The sequence below is a fragment of the Primulina huaijiensis genome, chromosome 10 (assembly GCF_012295235.1).
Source record: "Primulina huaijiensis isolate GDHJ02 chromosome 10, ASM1229523v2, whole genome shotgun sequence".
In the NCBI taxonomy this organism is placed as follows: Eukaryota; Viridiplantae; Streptophyta; class Magnoliopsida; order Lamiales; family Gesneriaceae; genus Primulina; species Primulina huaijiensis.
Window position 1 is genome coordinate 18,508,385 of NC_133315.1, and position 16,290 is coordinate 18,524,674.

Sequence of the window (16,290 nt, forward strand, 5' to 3'; positions counted from 1 at the left end):
TTTTAAATAAAAATTAAAATGATTCCAAATACGTAAGAACATACGTGCCAAAATAATAACTAAATTTAAAGTTACACAGCTGATATCCAATTTTTTCCACATATTCCACAAGGGGTGCAAACAATTTTCAACTCGTAAAGCTTATAATTTCTAAACAAGGTTCTGATTTTATAATTATGACGATCCGTTTTCTCTAGTGGGAATTCAGATCCCGAATAACTAAATAGAGTCAGTGAGGATGAGCGGAGCGAAAACAAAGCAAGGGGAATTCTTCGATTTTTGGGTTAGAGACACTTACTCATACTAAACAAAACGGTGTTTTCTCTTTTGACCAGAGTCAACAGGAAACACAGCAGCATCCAACATGTTATTCTGTACAGTAACTATATAGCACAACATCCTTAAAACACAATCAAAAGAAACTCCACCGTTGCAACTGCCATGTATTTGAACTGGAAAAACCGAAATGCGGCGCTGACCTCTTCAATTTATGAAGGAACGAAAGAATCAGATACCGTTTTCCCTTTTCTTCAAGAAGGTTTCGACTTGTGAAAGCAACTGTTAACGTGTAAAATCCAGTTTAGTCAATAAGAGAAACTACTTCGTTGAAAAAGAATGGAGTGGGAGAAGGAGACAGACCTCAATCGCAATTACGTTAGGTGTGAGCTTGCATACGTCAGTTAATCCGAGTTTTGCAGCAATAACTAAATATAAAGATTAAAATTGATCCATCAATAAAAGTTATGTGGGCAAATGGATTTATACCATGCATTCAGGGGGGTGGGAGGGATCACGATTGAGGACAATAAATTAAAGAGCAAAAGAGTAAAAATTTAACAAAAATGAAACAAGATACTGCAATCTTACTTTCTAGGCAGACACGGATATCGGCATTGGCGTATGCTTCACCCCTCTCTTTGAAAAGGGTAGATAATCGCTTCATAGTCTACATAACCACGTCAAATAAGAAAAGAACAGAAGCCCCCAATAAAATATCAAAGAATGAAAATTTGCCTGACTTTTTATACAGCGTCTGGATCATATGTATATATACAACCGGTCAACTGGACAAGTGCACCAAGATAGTCGGCTAAAACTAAGCCAATTTTTTAAAATGAATACCTTTGGCCCAAGCTAAGTCCAATATGGCTCACACATATGCAGCCATAAATCCATCATCTCGGTGTCAATACATAAAATTTCTAAAGAATAATAAAGTTCGGTATAGGTTCCAACTTTTCGATAATTGATATATAGCAATCTCATCCATCGTTTATTAGTATCACTAAGAAAAGGACATATGTACATATTTCTTGGACTTCGAAGGAGCTAGTACACTTAAACCACTTTCACGAGTCTTATTGAAAGAAAATCATTCAATATGTCTACTTATGAGCGAAGGCAGCATAAATTTTTCTCTGCCACCAATGTTCATCCTTCAATGAGCTGAACCTATGGAAACCCAAACCCATTCCATATTTTAATCGGAATAAATATTCACGTCCAAGCGTAACTCAACTCACAATTGCAGCACAAATTTTCAAGGTTGACAGTCCTCTACATACATATATACAACCAGTATCATTCTTAGAGAATTCCAATGTTATTAAAAATGCAGCGACCTACCAAGGAATAAGAATCACCAGACTCTTGTTTCAATAGGGGTCGAGAATCGGTACCTACAGCAGTAATTCTACGTGCTAAGGCATCCAAAGGCACATCTAGCCAAACACTGATGCCCTTTTGCATGTATCTCCTAGAAAAGTATTAACAGTGACCAGTTAAACACTGTTGAAATAGCAAGTCGACCACTTAAAAATGCCATCAAAACTCCAACTTTATTACCAATTGATTGGTCGAACCACTGCACCCCCACCAGTAGAAACAACTAATTGATGCATCGAAGACAGTTTCTGCAATGCCTCCGTCTAAAGAAGAGAAAAAAGAAGAAGAAATGTAGTCGAGACAGAAAAATTGTCACATTCTCCAATAATTACCACAACTGACCGCAATGAGAATATTTTAAGTAAGAATTAAGTACGGTTCCTCCCATGAGATATAGATGGATTAACTTGTCAATTTTTTGATAAGCAAAACCAGTTCGGTGGAAAACCACTCAACTTCAATCAAATATGGAGAATGATGATGATGCTATTATGTCGATTAAATTAAACAAATACAACCACGTTAATAGTTGGTGATTTCACATTAAAAGAATCTAACAAAATAACAAGAAATATTTCTCTTGACCAAATTGGTTAAATCGTTTTCGAATCTTAGTAAATGCTAGCCAGATGGTGAAATTGGTTTTGTATCACTATACTGTATTGGATAGATATCAAAGTTTCTTTCAAAGCATTCAAGCTGCAGTAGACATGCGAAATCGGCATGACAATGTAGCTATTTGAGAAATTTGGCCAGCCATGGTATCCTAGTACTCGCTATCCATTGAAGCACAAGATATTTTAGTACTTACAAGCATAAACCATGTGTGTGGTTAAAGCAGATAAATCAAGCAATAACTAATCCAAAAACTCCCTGGGAGGATAAATATGAATCAACTTTCAACTAACTCATCATAAAACATAATGATAGTTGAATACCAACAGGCATATAAACATCCAATAAGCTTAGGCCTAACAAAAAAAGGCTCTGATAAAAACTCAATGGTCGCCGTCTTTCCTTTGGTGTCAAAACATGAAAATGATTTTAAAGGAGGGATATTTCCAGCTATCTGGTGCCAACTGAATAGGAAAGAAGTTTTTTCTTACCTCACTATCTCTAAAGAAGCTCTCACCATATATCTTGAATATTTCAGCCACTGTGCTTCCACCAGCAGCTTGCTCTATTAACGTGTCACTGGAGCATTCACAAGTAAAATTATTGATACATATTGCAAGAATTAGCCATAGTTATTAAAACCCAAAATGCATGCAACAAGCTCAAGCGCATCCCTTCAGTGATGCACACACCGTGGCCGTGAAACACGAGCCTCGGTGCATTCTAAAGGCTCGAGACACCTTTTAAATGCAACTTCAATATAGATCTGGTGAATCTAAAGTAAAATGAAAAGTAATAGCATTTAATTCACTAATGGATTAATTAATAGGTTTTTAAAATGTCATTCATATTGGACTTCGTATATAAATAAACTTTCTATATGTATCAAGATAGTAGTACACTATCTTTTACAGCACCTCAGTTTGATAAGGCGCGTGCCTTAACTTTCGCCCTGTATTTAGGCTATACAATATCCATAAATCGTAGCATGTCTCTAATAAGGGTATGATTATAAATAGCTAGTGGTTGATAGAACAGTGAAGTCTCAATCATACTTGATGAAATCAGCAATTTTCAATTACTAATCAAAGGATCCAAGAAATCCATTTTCAAATAGCTCTTTCTTAATTTTAAATGGCTACTCTTTATCAGAAAGAAGAATGAAGTTTTGGTGCCAACCAGTCAGAAAAAGAATATCCAAGACCTTCTGACAAAACCTTGCCCACTGTTGATTTCCCAGATCCCATCATTCCTGTATAATAATTAAAAAATACCAAAAACAAAGAAAATGTTAAAGCGCAACGACCCAAAGTAATTCACACGGATTCAGAAAAACTGACGGCGCATTTACCAACAAGATATATACAACGCCCATTCAGATATGGTTCAATTCCTTCAGATATATTCTGCAACATGCATTTACATAAAGTCAAAAGCAGACTCCAATCACTCAAATGCTCAAGAACATGCCCAATTGTTCTATTATTGTCCAAGGAGAAAGGCAGCTTCTTGCACTCTAAAAAGCTTTTCACATCTTTAGGACATCATTATTTTAGATGCCATAGCACTAGGTATGGTAAGCTAATTTTTAGGCTATTAATCTAAAACAAGAAAAACCGAATGAACTTACCTGTAAAATCGTAGATTCATCAAACGATGAAGGAAGACTTCCAGACTCTAGTACTGAAGCTGGACGAAAGAAAAATACAAAGATTTTAGTGACTCGTACAATACTAGAAACTCCAGTCTATCAGTTTGTTCTCTTTGTTTGTGACCAATGGCAAATTAAACAACCACCTCGACAGAAAACATTTAAGACTGAGAGAAAATAGATACATGAACAATTTAAAAGAAGCTAAAATTACGTATTTACTCGGCATTGACGATGAGCTGAATTAATGACATAAGAGAAGAAAAAAACTGAGCGTGGAAGGAAAAAAAACTCAGGAAAGTTTAAACGCATAAGCAAATACTGATTAGTCCCAAATATAAACTATATGAAGTTCACAGTCTTGAACTTTCAATTTGCCATGATATTCTTGTGATGCAGTTTACATGCATGGAATGTTCGAAGTATATAGTGAGCGTAGATGGAAAAAAACTCAGGAAAGATCCGATGCATAAGCAAATATTGATTATTCCCAAATATCAATTATATGAAGTTCCCAATCTTGAATTTTTTATTAGCCATGATATTGTTATGATGCAGTTTACGTTCATGGAAATATAATGTTAGTAGTTATATAGTCTATACTGGTAGCATTGCAGTGCACAATATTTGCATTTTTTTTTTCAAATGCTTAAAGTAAACTAATGTTAATAGTTAATCGTCTGTACCAGCCATGATATTCTTATGATGCATTTCATATGCTTGAAGTAAACTAACATTATAGTTATATAGTCTATACCGCATAGCAGGGTCCTTTTTCTCATAAAACATAAAATATATAGTGACCAGTAAATCAAGATCGCATATTCCATGACTTAAACTGGAAAACTACGAACTTAGAAGAAGAAATTGTGTCGCTAGAGACTGATAGCAAACAAATGAAGGGAAAAAACTGTTTCGCTAGCCCTACAATGAGTTACTGTCCCCCAAAAATGGTACATATATTCAATAATTTGAAGGACGATTTATATCTTTTGAGGGGAGATAGGGGACAAAATTGGTTCGCAGATATGGCAAATCTGGTACTTGTTTGCTTCAGTTCTCAAACCGACAACACTGAAATGTGATTCGTCTCATCATCTCTGTCAACCATTCACGTAATGTTTGATAAAAACATAATCGAGCAATTTTAATAAATCACTTAACAATCATTTGACAAACCATCTTCTGTAAACTGGTTTACAAAACCACAAGGATCCATTTGAAATCGGCACCAAAATTTGCAAAATACAATATCGATGTTTTACCGGAAAGAAAACAAGTTTGTCATATCAGTGGTCCATACAAATTCAAAACCAAAAGATATCACATCTATTTACTAATAACCTGGATAATTTCCAGAGGAGCACAAAACCTTCAACAGCACTGGTCTACGAGCTCTATCTTTTCTAGTCTGCAAATTATTCGAAGCAGGGGGCCGATACATCTTCCGCTTCTCGTAGGTCCACAAAAACTGCAAAGAACTACTTGATTTTCTGGCAATCTTCTCAGAGCTTATCCATGCCGGCAATTGAAAGCTTTGGGAAACTCTCGCCTCCATATATCTCTCCTCTTTCTTCAAAATACACGATTATGCTTCAAACAAAAGGGAATTTTCGAAATACGAATCACCATTCACCGTAAAACTCCTCAACCCCACCGACGTTTGAGCCAATTTTTCTTTCAGTCCTGATATTAATTCAATTTTTCACTTTTTAGCATATAAACCGGGAAAAAGAATCACCAGAAAAATTCAAAGGTCCCATCTTTTCCACTCCAGTTACCACCTTTTTCATCAATATATAAAGACACTCACAAATCACAATCATCCTTCAAACATTGAAAAACAGAACCAAAGTAGAACAGTTCGATACACAAACAATTCTCCTCTGTTACAAGAAAAAGATGCTCGTACGCAAGCTCCTCGCACATATATATGTAAACACATACACAAACAAGAGATTCACGGGTGGAAAAACGGCAGCATATATGTAGCATGAAATTGAAGCATGCAAAAGAGCGTTCACTTACCAGAAATTTGAAGAAACGGTGCGGCTGATGGCGAATTTCCTCCTATTGAGTTGTCAGCATGCTTATAGTTTTTATACTTCGAATTCGTGGTAGGTGGCTAAAGTATTTATGCCGAACCAGACATTTATATTCAAAAAAATAGGTTAAAAATTTGTGTGTGACGGTGTCATGAAATATGGATCGTATTTTATGAGATGGATCTTTTATTTAGGTCATCTATGAAAAATTATTTTTTTTTTATGCTAAGAGTATTACTTTTTATTGTGAATATCGGTACCGTCTCTTTTTTGGGTCATCCATAAAAAAATATTATTTTTTATGTTAAGAGTATTACTTTTTATTGTGAATATCGATAGGATTGACCCGTCTCACAGATAAAAATTTGTAAGAATGTCTCACAAAAGACCTATTCTTAAAATAGAAATAATATTAAAAATTATTGATATCTCATACAATAATAAAATAATGAATTAAAAAAATAATGACAAAAACCTATTTGGTAAAAGGGGAAGTTGGTGAAAAATCCTCAATCAAAACATTTTTTTGGGTTCAATCTCTACTCACAAAATTATGGTACTATGTCATACAAATTGTCGTACACTTCATGTGGAAATGTGGTACACTTTATGTGGAAATGTGGTACTAAAAAAGTACCCAGAGACTGAACACAAAAAAAACGACGGCTGAGGACTGAAGGTCAATTTCCCGTTGGTAAAACTTAATAATATAATAATAAAAGACAATCACATGAACATCCATCATTTATCACATGCGTTTGGTAGCACCAATATTTTTATTTCAATTTTTCATCACCACAAATTTATAGAAATTTCTTTCTACAAAATGAAATAAAAAAAATTTCGAACTCCAAACTTTTTATTATTATCATTATTATTTTATTATTTAAGTATAAGTTATTCTTTTAAAAAACTTAAAATCAAGTAGAGGTTGCAAGTCAAAGTCGACCTAATGCCTTTTAATAGAACCACACTTAAGAAAATACAATTTAACCAATCATAAATTACATTATGTTGCATTTAGATTGACGAGTTCCAAATCCATAAATTTTAATTGAATTCAAATATATTTTTTTGTTTTTTTTTTAAAAATAAACCATAAACTTCGAATCTATCTCTCCATGTTTATATATTATTTCATCCTAAATAAGATACATTTCAAACTTATCCAACAATAATGTCATTTGAAATCTATTATAATTTTTTGAGACAAATTTCTTATTTGGATCATTAATGAAAAAATTATGTTACATGCTAAAAATATTACATTTTATTATAAACATGAGTATGTTTGATCCGTCTCATGAAAAAAAATTCGCGAAACCGTCTAACAAGATATCTACTTATAATTATAACCGAAATTACACACTCAATGATTTATGATTATTCACCCGACTTCCTTCTAAATATTACAACTTTTTTTTTTGACAGCTGAAATCTTGTAATTTATTAAGAAGAAGATAGATCCGCAATTACAACTTTTGATGTTGAGTTTTCACCAACCTTGTCAACCGGAACAAATTTTTTTATCTGTCTTATAATATATAGTTGTGATATTTTCACATGTCCAACCCCAACAATATCATCCAATTTAACGTGTTAGGTGGCCGCAGACAAATTGTCAAATTTGCCAGTGCCACAAACATATTTTATTATTACAGTCTGTTTCATATATAATAATATATTACCATCTTTTAAAAAAATATATATTAGCATGTGACAACCCTATCAGCAAATTTCTTGGGCAAACATTATTTCATCAAAATTATTTTTCATAAAATTTATAAAAGGACCCAAAATATTAATCCAAATTAATTAAATTTTTCCTACTACATGGCAATTTAAATTGTGAAAACATTTTATATACAATTAGAATGTTTTTAATATTTATTAATGAGGAAAATTAAGGCATTCGTTTGAAGAGCGGAGCATAGGCCCATTAAGAAGAGCCCAATACATAACTGGGCCTATGAGAGCCCCGCGGCCCAATAGGAGGAATTTGGGTGGGTTTATTTTGCTTTCCCGAACTCCGGCAACACCAAGGCTTATTCCCACCGCCTGAACCAGTGAACCCTGTATGTCGTCGTTTACAGCTCCTCGTTTCCTATCGTCGCGGAAACAATGGCGACTGTCATGCAGAAGATTAAAGACATCGAAGATGAGGTGATTGAAAACTGTCCTTGTATTTATTGAGAAGCAAATGATCGATATTTTGATCATTTTTTTCATTTGATGTTTGTTTCTTTTAACTTCAGGAAGAGTTTAAAACAAGCCCACTTACCTTAAATTCTTGCTGAAAAACGTGAAAAGTTAGGGTTCGTTGCACAGGAAATTTTGAAAATTTCCTCTTCGGCAACTGGACGGCAGCGCTTCGCTACTCGGCTGAGCAAAACTCGAAAATTCCTAGGGAAACTAGGGAGAGCAAACTCGAAAATTTGGTGAGCTATGAGGTGTGATTTTCGAGTTATAGGGCCCTCCTATTTATAGGGGTTTGCTGCTATCTCGATAGGTGTCATCCGCGCGTTTAAACTTGAATCAAATTTTCATCTAGAATCGTGATCTAATCTAAATCTTTATCCCTGATCCTGGATAATAATTTCGAAATTTAGATATCTTTCCTTGGATAATTTCGAAATTATGCCTTGTCCAGCCTGCAAAAATTTCGACTTTTGTGTCTAATTTCCAATATTCGGTAGCCTTTTTATTTCCCAATTTTATTTATTGAATCCCAAAAATTTCCCTACCTAAATTCGAAATTTAGTGGTATCTTTTTCCAAGATAAGATTTTGATATTTTTTTCTTAAAAATCCTGGTAGTTAAACTTTTAAATTTTTCTCAAGTCTGTATTTTATCGTGCAGATTTTCCCTATATCTCATCAATTTCGAAATCCTCCCTAAATCCTTCAATATTTTCGAAAATCCTGTAATATCTACTTCAAGATTTTGTAATCCAAGATTGAGTTATCTTCCTGCTTAAATCTTTATCCAGGTATATCAAATCTTAAATCGTTCGTTTCTTGGTTTTTAGCTGATTTTATTGGCCAAAGAATTGTGTAGAACTATGTTCGAGGTTCGTTCGATCCTGGGTGTGGGGGCAGTGCCCACACCCTATATGAATGGTTGGGATTTCACTTCATGAGGAAAAAAAATTTAAAAAAAAAAAAATTGTGCCAGAAAAAATTCTGGCCCTTGGATGTACCCCTGCAGGATGGAATAATCCCTGTGTTCGACGAGATGGGATGAGGAAATTGATAGGTTTTTGTGTTATTAGCGAAGTGAGGCCGAAAAACTGTTAGATAAGTGGGGAATAGTCCCACTTTGAGATATGAAGCCAAGTATAATTTTTTGTATTAACATCAAGTTTGAGCTAAAAGTTTGGCCCAACGAGTACCAGAAATTTTAGAATGGAAAAACACTGATAATTTAGGGCTCGGTGAAACACACGTGCATGGCCACTCGGATCGGTCCAGTCTAGTGTTGTGTCTTGACCTATTAACTTTTTTGGACAAAAAATAATAAATAAAAAATTTAAAAAAAATCCTTAAACTTGAAAATGACGATAATAATTAAAGGGCCCAAGAGATTGAAAGTGCAGCAAGCATTCCATCGACGCTATCAGGCCTTGAAGACAAAACATTTGAAATAGCTGAAAACGTTACTCCTTGCCTGCAGCAGAAAAAATACAAAATCTTATTGAATGGGATCAGGTTGGCATTTGGATATAAAAGTACAAAACTACTCTCTTTTACAATCCCCATCTTTATAAAGATACCAGTTCTTTCTAAAACAATACAAAAAAAGATATCATTGGATTTGAAACGGTTCCAAATCACCCTAATATTTTCTAGTTAACATCAACTTGTAAATTTATTTAAAGAATCACGATTCAAATAAACAATGAAACCGAAATCATTATCGTGTTAGACGATCATACGCCTCATGAAAATGATTACCTTCTATGGATATAAAGAGAGTCCAAAATGAGCATCATTCTACTTCAATATTATATGTTCCTGATAAAATACATTCCATGTGAAACCACATGTGCTTTAAGGTGGTCCAGATGTAACATGATACTTTTCAAATTTAGCAAGTACCCAAGGTTGCTTTCTTCATCAATCTCTTGCATGTTATTTGAATATTTTGTGCCCTATGGTACATGATCTAGGATCACATGCACTAAAATGATGACAATTGAATGCTTCATGACAACAACGAGAGCATCTCAATTCAAAAGTATAGCTATCTTTTAAACAAATTGAGCCAAAGCAAAAGCATGTTTCCACCAAGATTAAGAAGCCATTCTAGATAGCTGATAGATTGACTCCTAAAGAACATAAATCAGCAAGCAATTCTAAGTTTTAACTCTATAGCGCTGGTTGGTGGACCTAAAGTTTGATACGGAGCAAGAATCAAACTCTTATCTTTTTTATATCATTTTAATGCTAGTAAGCATTCATCCTGCTCAAGAATCGAATCAAACTCTCTGTGCGATCCATTCTTGAATGGCTTATTTACATAAACGCTAAGGAAAACAGTTATCTCTAAGATCGTCAGTTAGATAATCAGAAAACTTGATCCAAGAAGGGAAAATTTCACACCTAATATCATTCCATCATATACCTTCTTTTACGTTATATCAGCGTCTGTAAAGAACTTGTCTAGAGTTAGCCAATCAATACCAGATTAGATATTGATCAATGCTCCTAACTAGCAACTACTTGTCTCTAAACTCAAAAGATACACATTTTTGACGCACCGAAATGTAATCATACTTAAAGATGGGAAAGGATCATACTGTTGGAGAATTGTTCTGATGATTATCGAGATTATCATCATCGTGGGGTTTGTTCAAATCTCTCGTGTTTAAAGAGATGAGGTTTTCCTCATTTCCAAGACTGGCTCTTGATGGATCCCTCTTGTTATGTTTCCTCCTTTCTCTGATTTTCGAGAAATCCATCGAGTAGTCAGGTAACTGTCCCTTTTGATCCCAGTCGCCAAATTGTGGCACAGAGAGCCATGGTGAATTCTTCTGTGGAAAATAGAGGAGCTAATGACACTTAAAAATCAAATGAGTAAACTTTGTAGGTCTAATTACAAGCAAAAAAGGCTCTCTTGAAACTCCAGTAAGATCTTGATTTTGTCATACAAACCACGATTAAAGCATAGGAATGATAAAGTTAAGATTTTTCCATGAAGTTGGCACTTCTCACATGAGAGAAGTTTTAAAGAATTTTTCTTCTTCACAAAGAAAGAAAAGTAAGCACGTACAAATATCCCATTAATTTTCGAATATTGCCTGATCAACAAAAATAGCAATAACAACAGTGATTCAAACATAATCCCAAAACAAAAACTTGACGCTAAACTGTGCACACACCAAGACACAGGGCCAAAGCACAAAACTTGAACTACTTATTTAGAGCTTCCTTCATGAAGGTTGCGATGACACGAAATATTCGAAAAATGCGTCGAACCCTTCTGAGATTTGAATTATCATCCATTAACAGAAACAAAGTCCTCCAAAACAAATAAAGACCCTTTTTAGTTTTACCTCCTTGCGGTCGTCCTCCATCTGATAGCAGCAAAATGTTTTCGCTTTCTTGCTAAAAAGACTGCACTTTCTATTCTTTTTTAAGAAAATGAACAGGATCCACAGTTTCAAGTTTCAACTTTCCAAATGCATGTTCTCCCTGCTGTGAAGAAAGAAAAGACAGAAGAAACACGGAGGAGTATGCTCATCATATTTTAAAATATTTTCAGATGAAACCTGTTAGTCCATCTGTCTCACCTCGAAAAAAATTTAAAAACTCTTTTTATAACATATATATATTTATATATAAACGTCTTAGTACATAGCGCACCGATTTCTGTGAGACAATCTCAATAATCAATTTTATAAGACGGATCTTCTATTTAAGTTATCTATTAAAAATATTATTTTTTATGTCAAAAGTATTACTTATTATTATAGATATGAGCACGATTGACTCGTTTCACGAAAATAATAATCGTGATATCATCTCACAAAAGATCTAATATATTTTTTATATCTCATTTGTCAGTTGGTCTTATCTTACATATTTTTTTATATCTAAAAAATTCGTCGATTTTGTTAATATTAACATCGGAAAATATAATATTTTTGATATAAAAATTTAAAATTAAGAATTCTAATTGAAATACACATATAATACTTAATATTTTCTCCTAGTATGAGTAACAAAAAAAACAATATTTTTATAATAAAAATAATACTTAAGACATAAAATAATATTTTTTATAAGTCAATCGGATAAAAAATCTCTCACACAGAATTAACTCAGAATCTCATAGAGTTTTTGTGTTCATATTAAAGATATATGGTGGGAAGGGCTAATTTTTTAAGAATAAATGTGGGAGCTTATTGTATATATATAAAAATTGTTATTATAAGTTTATAAGAAGCTAAAATTAAAAAAAAAATGTTATTATAAAATATTTTATTTAATAATATAATATGGGCACAGTGTGGATGGAATATGTATTTATGTATTGCGTGCATACCCAAAGGCCGTTTACTGTACAAAGTATTATTAAATATTAAGTAGGTTTTGAAGATACAAAAATCAAATCTTACAATATAATTGTGAAAATGTCTGAAAATAAATTAATTATGTTATTCATTACAGTCTCAAAAAATAGTCAAATAAAGCTGGTCAGCATTTGAAATTAATTGGGTGTCACTTTGATGGGCTATTGGATCAGGCCTTAAGGGCCACCGAGTCAGCACTTAACTGGTCCTGAACAATGTTTTGGCCCAGTATTTTGTCCACCTCTACTAGTATATGGCCCAGTCTTTTTATTCCTACGCTGCCAGTTTCATTTACCTCTCAACAAGCTAATGATGCTAATGCATGCATTCAAGCCTACAAAAAAAATTGTTTATGTTTTTTTTCTAATATATAAATAATCGGAGAGCAATATTCTCTATGGAGAGAGAGCGATCAAAACGAGATATTTGAGTTAAAATGTTTTCATCGAGTATAAGTTTTTTATATATATATATATAAAAATGGCAACAATAAGTAATGATTATAGGCATTTCAAATATGAGCAACTAAGGTAAGAAATAAAGATTATATTTGACATTGATTGAGAAGGGAGGAGCAATAATAGTGTCATTATCTTTAAGTCGTGTTTGTTAGTAGAGGATTGTCCCTTCATATCCATAAAGTGGGCCGGGTTTAGTAAATAAGGACCCACGTCTGGCAATCTCACGTGGGCAGCTCCAGCTTCTTAGCCCAACTCAAAGTTACAATGATTTCAGCTGCCCCTCCCCGCTGCCCGATTTATGTCTTCTGCCCGTGAACCAAGGTTTATTGGCCTCGCTTATGACACGTGTCCCTGTCGAGTATAATCTTATTTCTTGTCTTGGGATCGCCCAATCTTATTGCAAATGTGCACCAAAATATTTATATAAATATAATCTTTATCACATTGCAATTTTTAGCTTCTAAAGTTTGGATTAGACAAGGCTAAAAGATATATGTTACGATACCTTTGTCCTACCTCTTAAAAAATTAAATATTTAAAATGAGTTTATAATGGCTTACAATAGACTTCTAAAGCAACTTGGATTAATCATTTTCGTAAAGCGAGGACGAATACGAAGTAGTTGCTATAGAGGTCCATTGTACAAACACGCAAATGCGAGTCCCCGAGCTCGAGGCGTGACAGAATGGTATCAGTGCCGGTCGTCGGTAAGGAACACCGAGAAATAAGTGCCATGTGTGGCAAAGTGCTACATGACAGGAGCCACCTCTTAAACATGTAGGAGTCACCTCTAGATTCTCGACGCTAGTGGATCGAGGAGTCAGGCCACGACGAGGACGTCGCGTTCTGAAAGAGAGGTGATTGTGATACCTTTGTCTTACATCTTAAAAAATTAAATATTTAAAATGAGTTTATAATGGCTTACAATGGACTTCTATAGCAACTTGGGTTAATCATTTTCGTAAAGCGAAGACGAATAAGAAATAGTTGCTATAGAGACCTATTGTACAGTCATGCAGACACGAGCCTGAGCTCGGGGCGTGACATATGTTCTTCATATGTTTTGTTTTGAGTATCGGTATCCTCGAACGACTCCGATATTATACTATAATTAATATTACCACAAAGAAATTTTGATTCTTATGTATTATATGTATGTGCAAATGTTATAAGCTACCTAGATATAAAGTTATGTAATGATAGTGAATATAATAGGGCTACCATAATTTTAACAAAAGTATAATTTTAACAAAAGTTGAAGTCTTCGGAGGGAAAATGACTCGAGACCTAAATCGCTTGTCCTTCTAGTGGAGCACAACGAACTCTTATCTTTCTTATTTGTATATTTCGTATTTTTTGCAGACGTGGCATAAATCCAAGTCACTCGGATTACTTGTTAAATTTGTAGACATGCGAGCTCCACCCGGACCCTCCAAAATAGACGTTTCTTGAAAATTGAAAAATTGATGTAAAATTATAATTTTTTAAATTCTTGATTGGTGATTGTAACGACCAGATCAATAATGTTGCATGAACATGATATGAGTCTCATATTAAGACAGTTTACGACTATGTTCGTTACAAAATTAAACGCCTCTTTTTGTTCGTAACAACCGCAACAATCACTTTTGAGGTCAAAAGCAAGTAAAAAATAAAAATAACTTTAAAATTTCGTGTGTAAATTAAATATCTTACGCGACACATACGATATTATGTGGCCTCTAAAAATAAAACTATAATCTTTTGGTAGGGTGGAATATGTGGCAGAGGGAAGGAGACAAGATTGGCTGTCAAAGATTTTTTTTTGTGAGGCTTACATTAAAATGGGAGGGGACAAAACCTATAATGCTTCTAAAAGTATATCTAATCCATGAACCCCAAATTTTGTCTAAATTTTAGCAAAACTCGGGGCCACATGTTCGCAAGAACTTGCAAATTTTAGTTGGATTATTAATTATACTAAAATAGTCATGGATTTTTATTTTCTAGGATTCATCTACTATGTCTTTGTTGCAAAGTCTTTAAACCAACTAAAAATACACATATGTGACCAATTGTGGTTGCATATCGTTAAGGATCTCTTATTTTAATGACAAAAACAACGATGTTCACCTGCGTGTGTTGTCGTTCGCTTTAACTCTAGACTTAATAATCAATTGAGGGACTCACATGATCTAAGAAAGAAACACTCATTGTATAATAAGATTAACTCGTTTGTAACACAATCAATCACACAAGCTCTTAATTTTATCTTGGAAAAAATCTATTTCCACCCACCAATATAAAATAAGTTAAAACAAATAATAATAATAACAACATTAAATTTTATCCACGAAAAATGTATTAATAAAAACGATAAAATGAATAATCAGAAACTTGATTAGAAAGGACATGAAGTGCAAGCTGTCTCACTAGAAACTAATTTGGTACATTACTGTTCGGAAATTATATGGATATAAAATTTAATTTATATTATGATTGAAATATAGCGATATAATTTTTAATATAGCGATAAATTTTTAGAGTAATTAGCCTTTCTTTGTTCACCAAGCTGGAATCTTCTTCTAATAAAATCTCAGTTTCCCAGAATTTGTCTTCAATATGCATTATTAGTTTATCGAATTTGGTGCGAGCCTATAGGGATGGCAATGGATAGGGTATGTGTCGGATTTCATACATCCATCCCCATACCTATTTATTAAATTCATCCACATACCCATCGGGTATTGATTTTCATCCTCATCCCCATACCCATCGGATTATCGTATACTCATACCCTACTCAAATGCCCAATTATCATATACAATTGAATTTTTTCAAATTTAAATTGTTTCAATGAAGTTATGAATATTTAAAAAATTATTTAAACGAACAATAAGAAAAATTATTCAAGCTTTATAGTAAGTATATATATATATATATAATATAAAGTTTTATATATTTTATTCTCATTTAATATAAAAAACATCATTTTTTTAATTTTCAAATTTATGATTATATGTATTGAAAACTCCGAAAATCGGAAGATTGATTGATGAATCTTTAATATAAATAATACATATATATATATATATATTTATATATATTAATTTAAAAGGGTATTCGGGTCGGGTGTGGGTAGGATTATATCAAACCCGCCTCCATACCCGAAACCGAAAATCCCCATACCCGATTACCCAATTATTTAATCGGGTCTAAAAATCCCTCCATACACTCTTCTATTCGGGTCGGGTATCGGATCCTCCAACGAGTTCGGAGGAAATTGTCATCCCTACGAGC

At 33.5% G+C, this 16,290-nt stretch overlaps 2 protein-coding genes across 6 annotated transcripts; both read right to left on the reverse strand.

The window, feature by feature from the left end:
• Positions 1–340: 340 nt before the first annotated feature.
• LOC140986602 (shikimate kinase, chloroplastic) lies at positions 341–6,081 on the reverse strand. 3 transcript variants are annotated; one of them, XM_073454903.1, is made up of 11 exons: positions 5,960–6,081; positions 5,276–5,524; positions 3,911–3,969; positions 3,632–3,686; positions 3,460–3,532; positions 2,772–2,859; positions 1,846–1,928; positions 1,627–1,756; positions 868–946; positions 640–704; positions 341–558 (listed from the first exon to the last, which is right to left on the reverse strand). In XM_073454903.1, exons 2-11 carry the CDS (start codon positions 5,487–5,489, stop codon positions 508–510), a joined length of 897 nt encoding a protein of 298 aa, XP_073311004.1. In that variant the 5' UTR covers positions 5,490–5,524; positions 5,960–6,081; the 3' UTR covers positions 341–507. The 3 variants fall into 3 exon arrangements, with proteins under 3 accessions (XP_073311004.1, XP_073311005.1, XP_073311006.1); XM_073454904.1 differs by having other exon boundaries at positions 5,276–5,504; positions 5,960–6,053; XM_073454905.1 differs by lacking the exons at positions 3,632–3,686; positions 3,911–3,969.
• A 3,404-nt stretch (positions 6,082–9,485) lies between these two features.
• LOC140986706 (uncharacterized) lies at positions 9,486–11,770 on the reverse strand. 3 transcript variants are annotated; one of them, XM_073455029.1, is made up of 4 exons: positions 11,531–11,770; positions 10,775–11,008; positions 10,002–10,126; positions 9,486–9,642 (listed from the first exon to the last, which is right to left on the reverse strand). In XM_073455029.1, the coding sequence occupies exons 1-4, from the start codon at positions 11,549–11,551 to the stop codon at positions 9,543–9,545; spliced, it is 480 nt and encodes a 159-aa protein (XP_073311130.1). In that variant the 5' UTR covers positions 11,552–11,770; the 3' UTR covers positions 9,486–9,542. The 3 variants fall into 3 exon arrangements, with proteins under 3 accessions (XP_073311130.1, XP_073311131.1, XP_073311132.1); XM_073455030.1 differs by having other exon boundaries at positions 10,775–11,005; positions 11,531–11,764; XM_073455031.1 differs by lacking the exon at positions 11,531–11,770 and adding an exon at positions 11,357–11,470.
• Between the last annotated feature and the right edge of the window lie 4,520 nt (positions 11,771–16,290).

Bases quoted from the DNA above. Each gene is read 5' to 3' on its own strand.
- LOC140986706 (XM_073455029.1), bottom strand. From the start codon at position 11,551: ATGGAGGACGACCGCAAGGAG. The intron at 10,127-10,774 runs GTATGATCCTTT...CATGTACCATAG, and splicing joins ATCAGAACAATTCTCCAACA to GGCACAAAATATTCAAATAA. The intron at 9,643-10,001 runs GTATTTTATCAG...TTTCTGCTGCAG, and splicing joins CATGTGGTTTCACATGGAAT to GCAAGGAGTAACGTTTTCAG.
- LOC140986602 (XM_073454903.1), bottom strand. From the start codon at position 5,489: ATGGAGGCGAGAGTTTCCCAAAGCTTTCAATTGCCGGCATGGATAAGC. The intron at 1,929-2,771 runs GTAAGAAAAAAC...TCTCTTCTTTAG, and splicing joins GCTTCTTTAGAGATAGTGAG to ACGGAGGCATTGCAGAAACT. The intron at 947-1,626 runs GTAGGTCGCTGC...GTGGTTATGTAG, and splicing joins CTGGTGATTCTTATTCCTTG to ACTATGAAGCGATTATCTAC.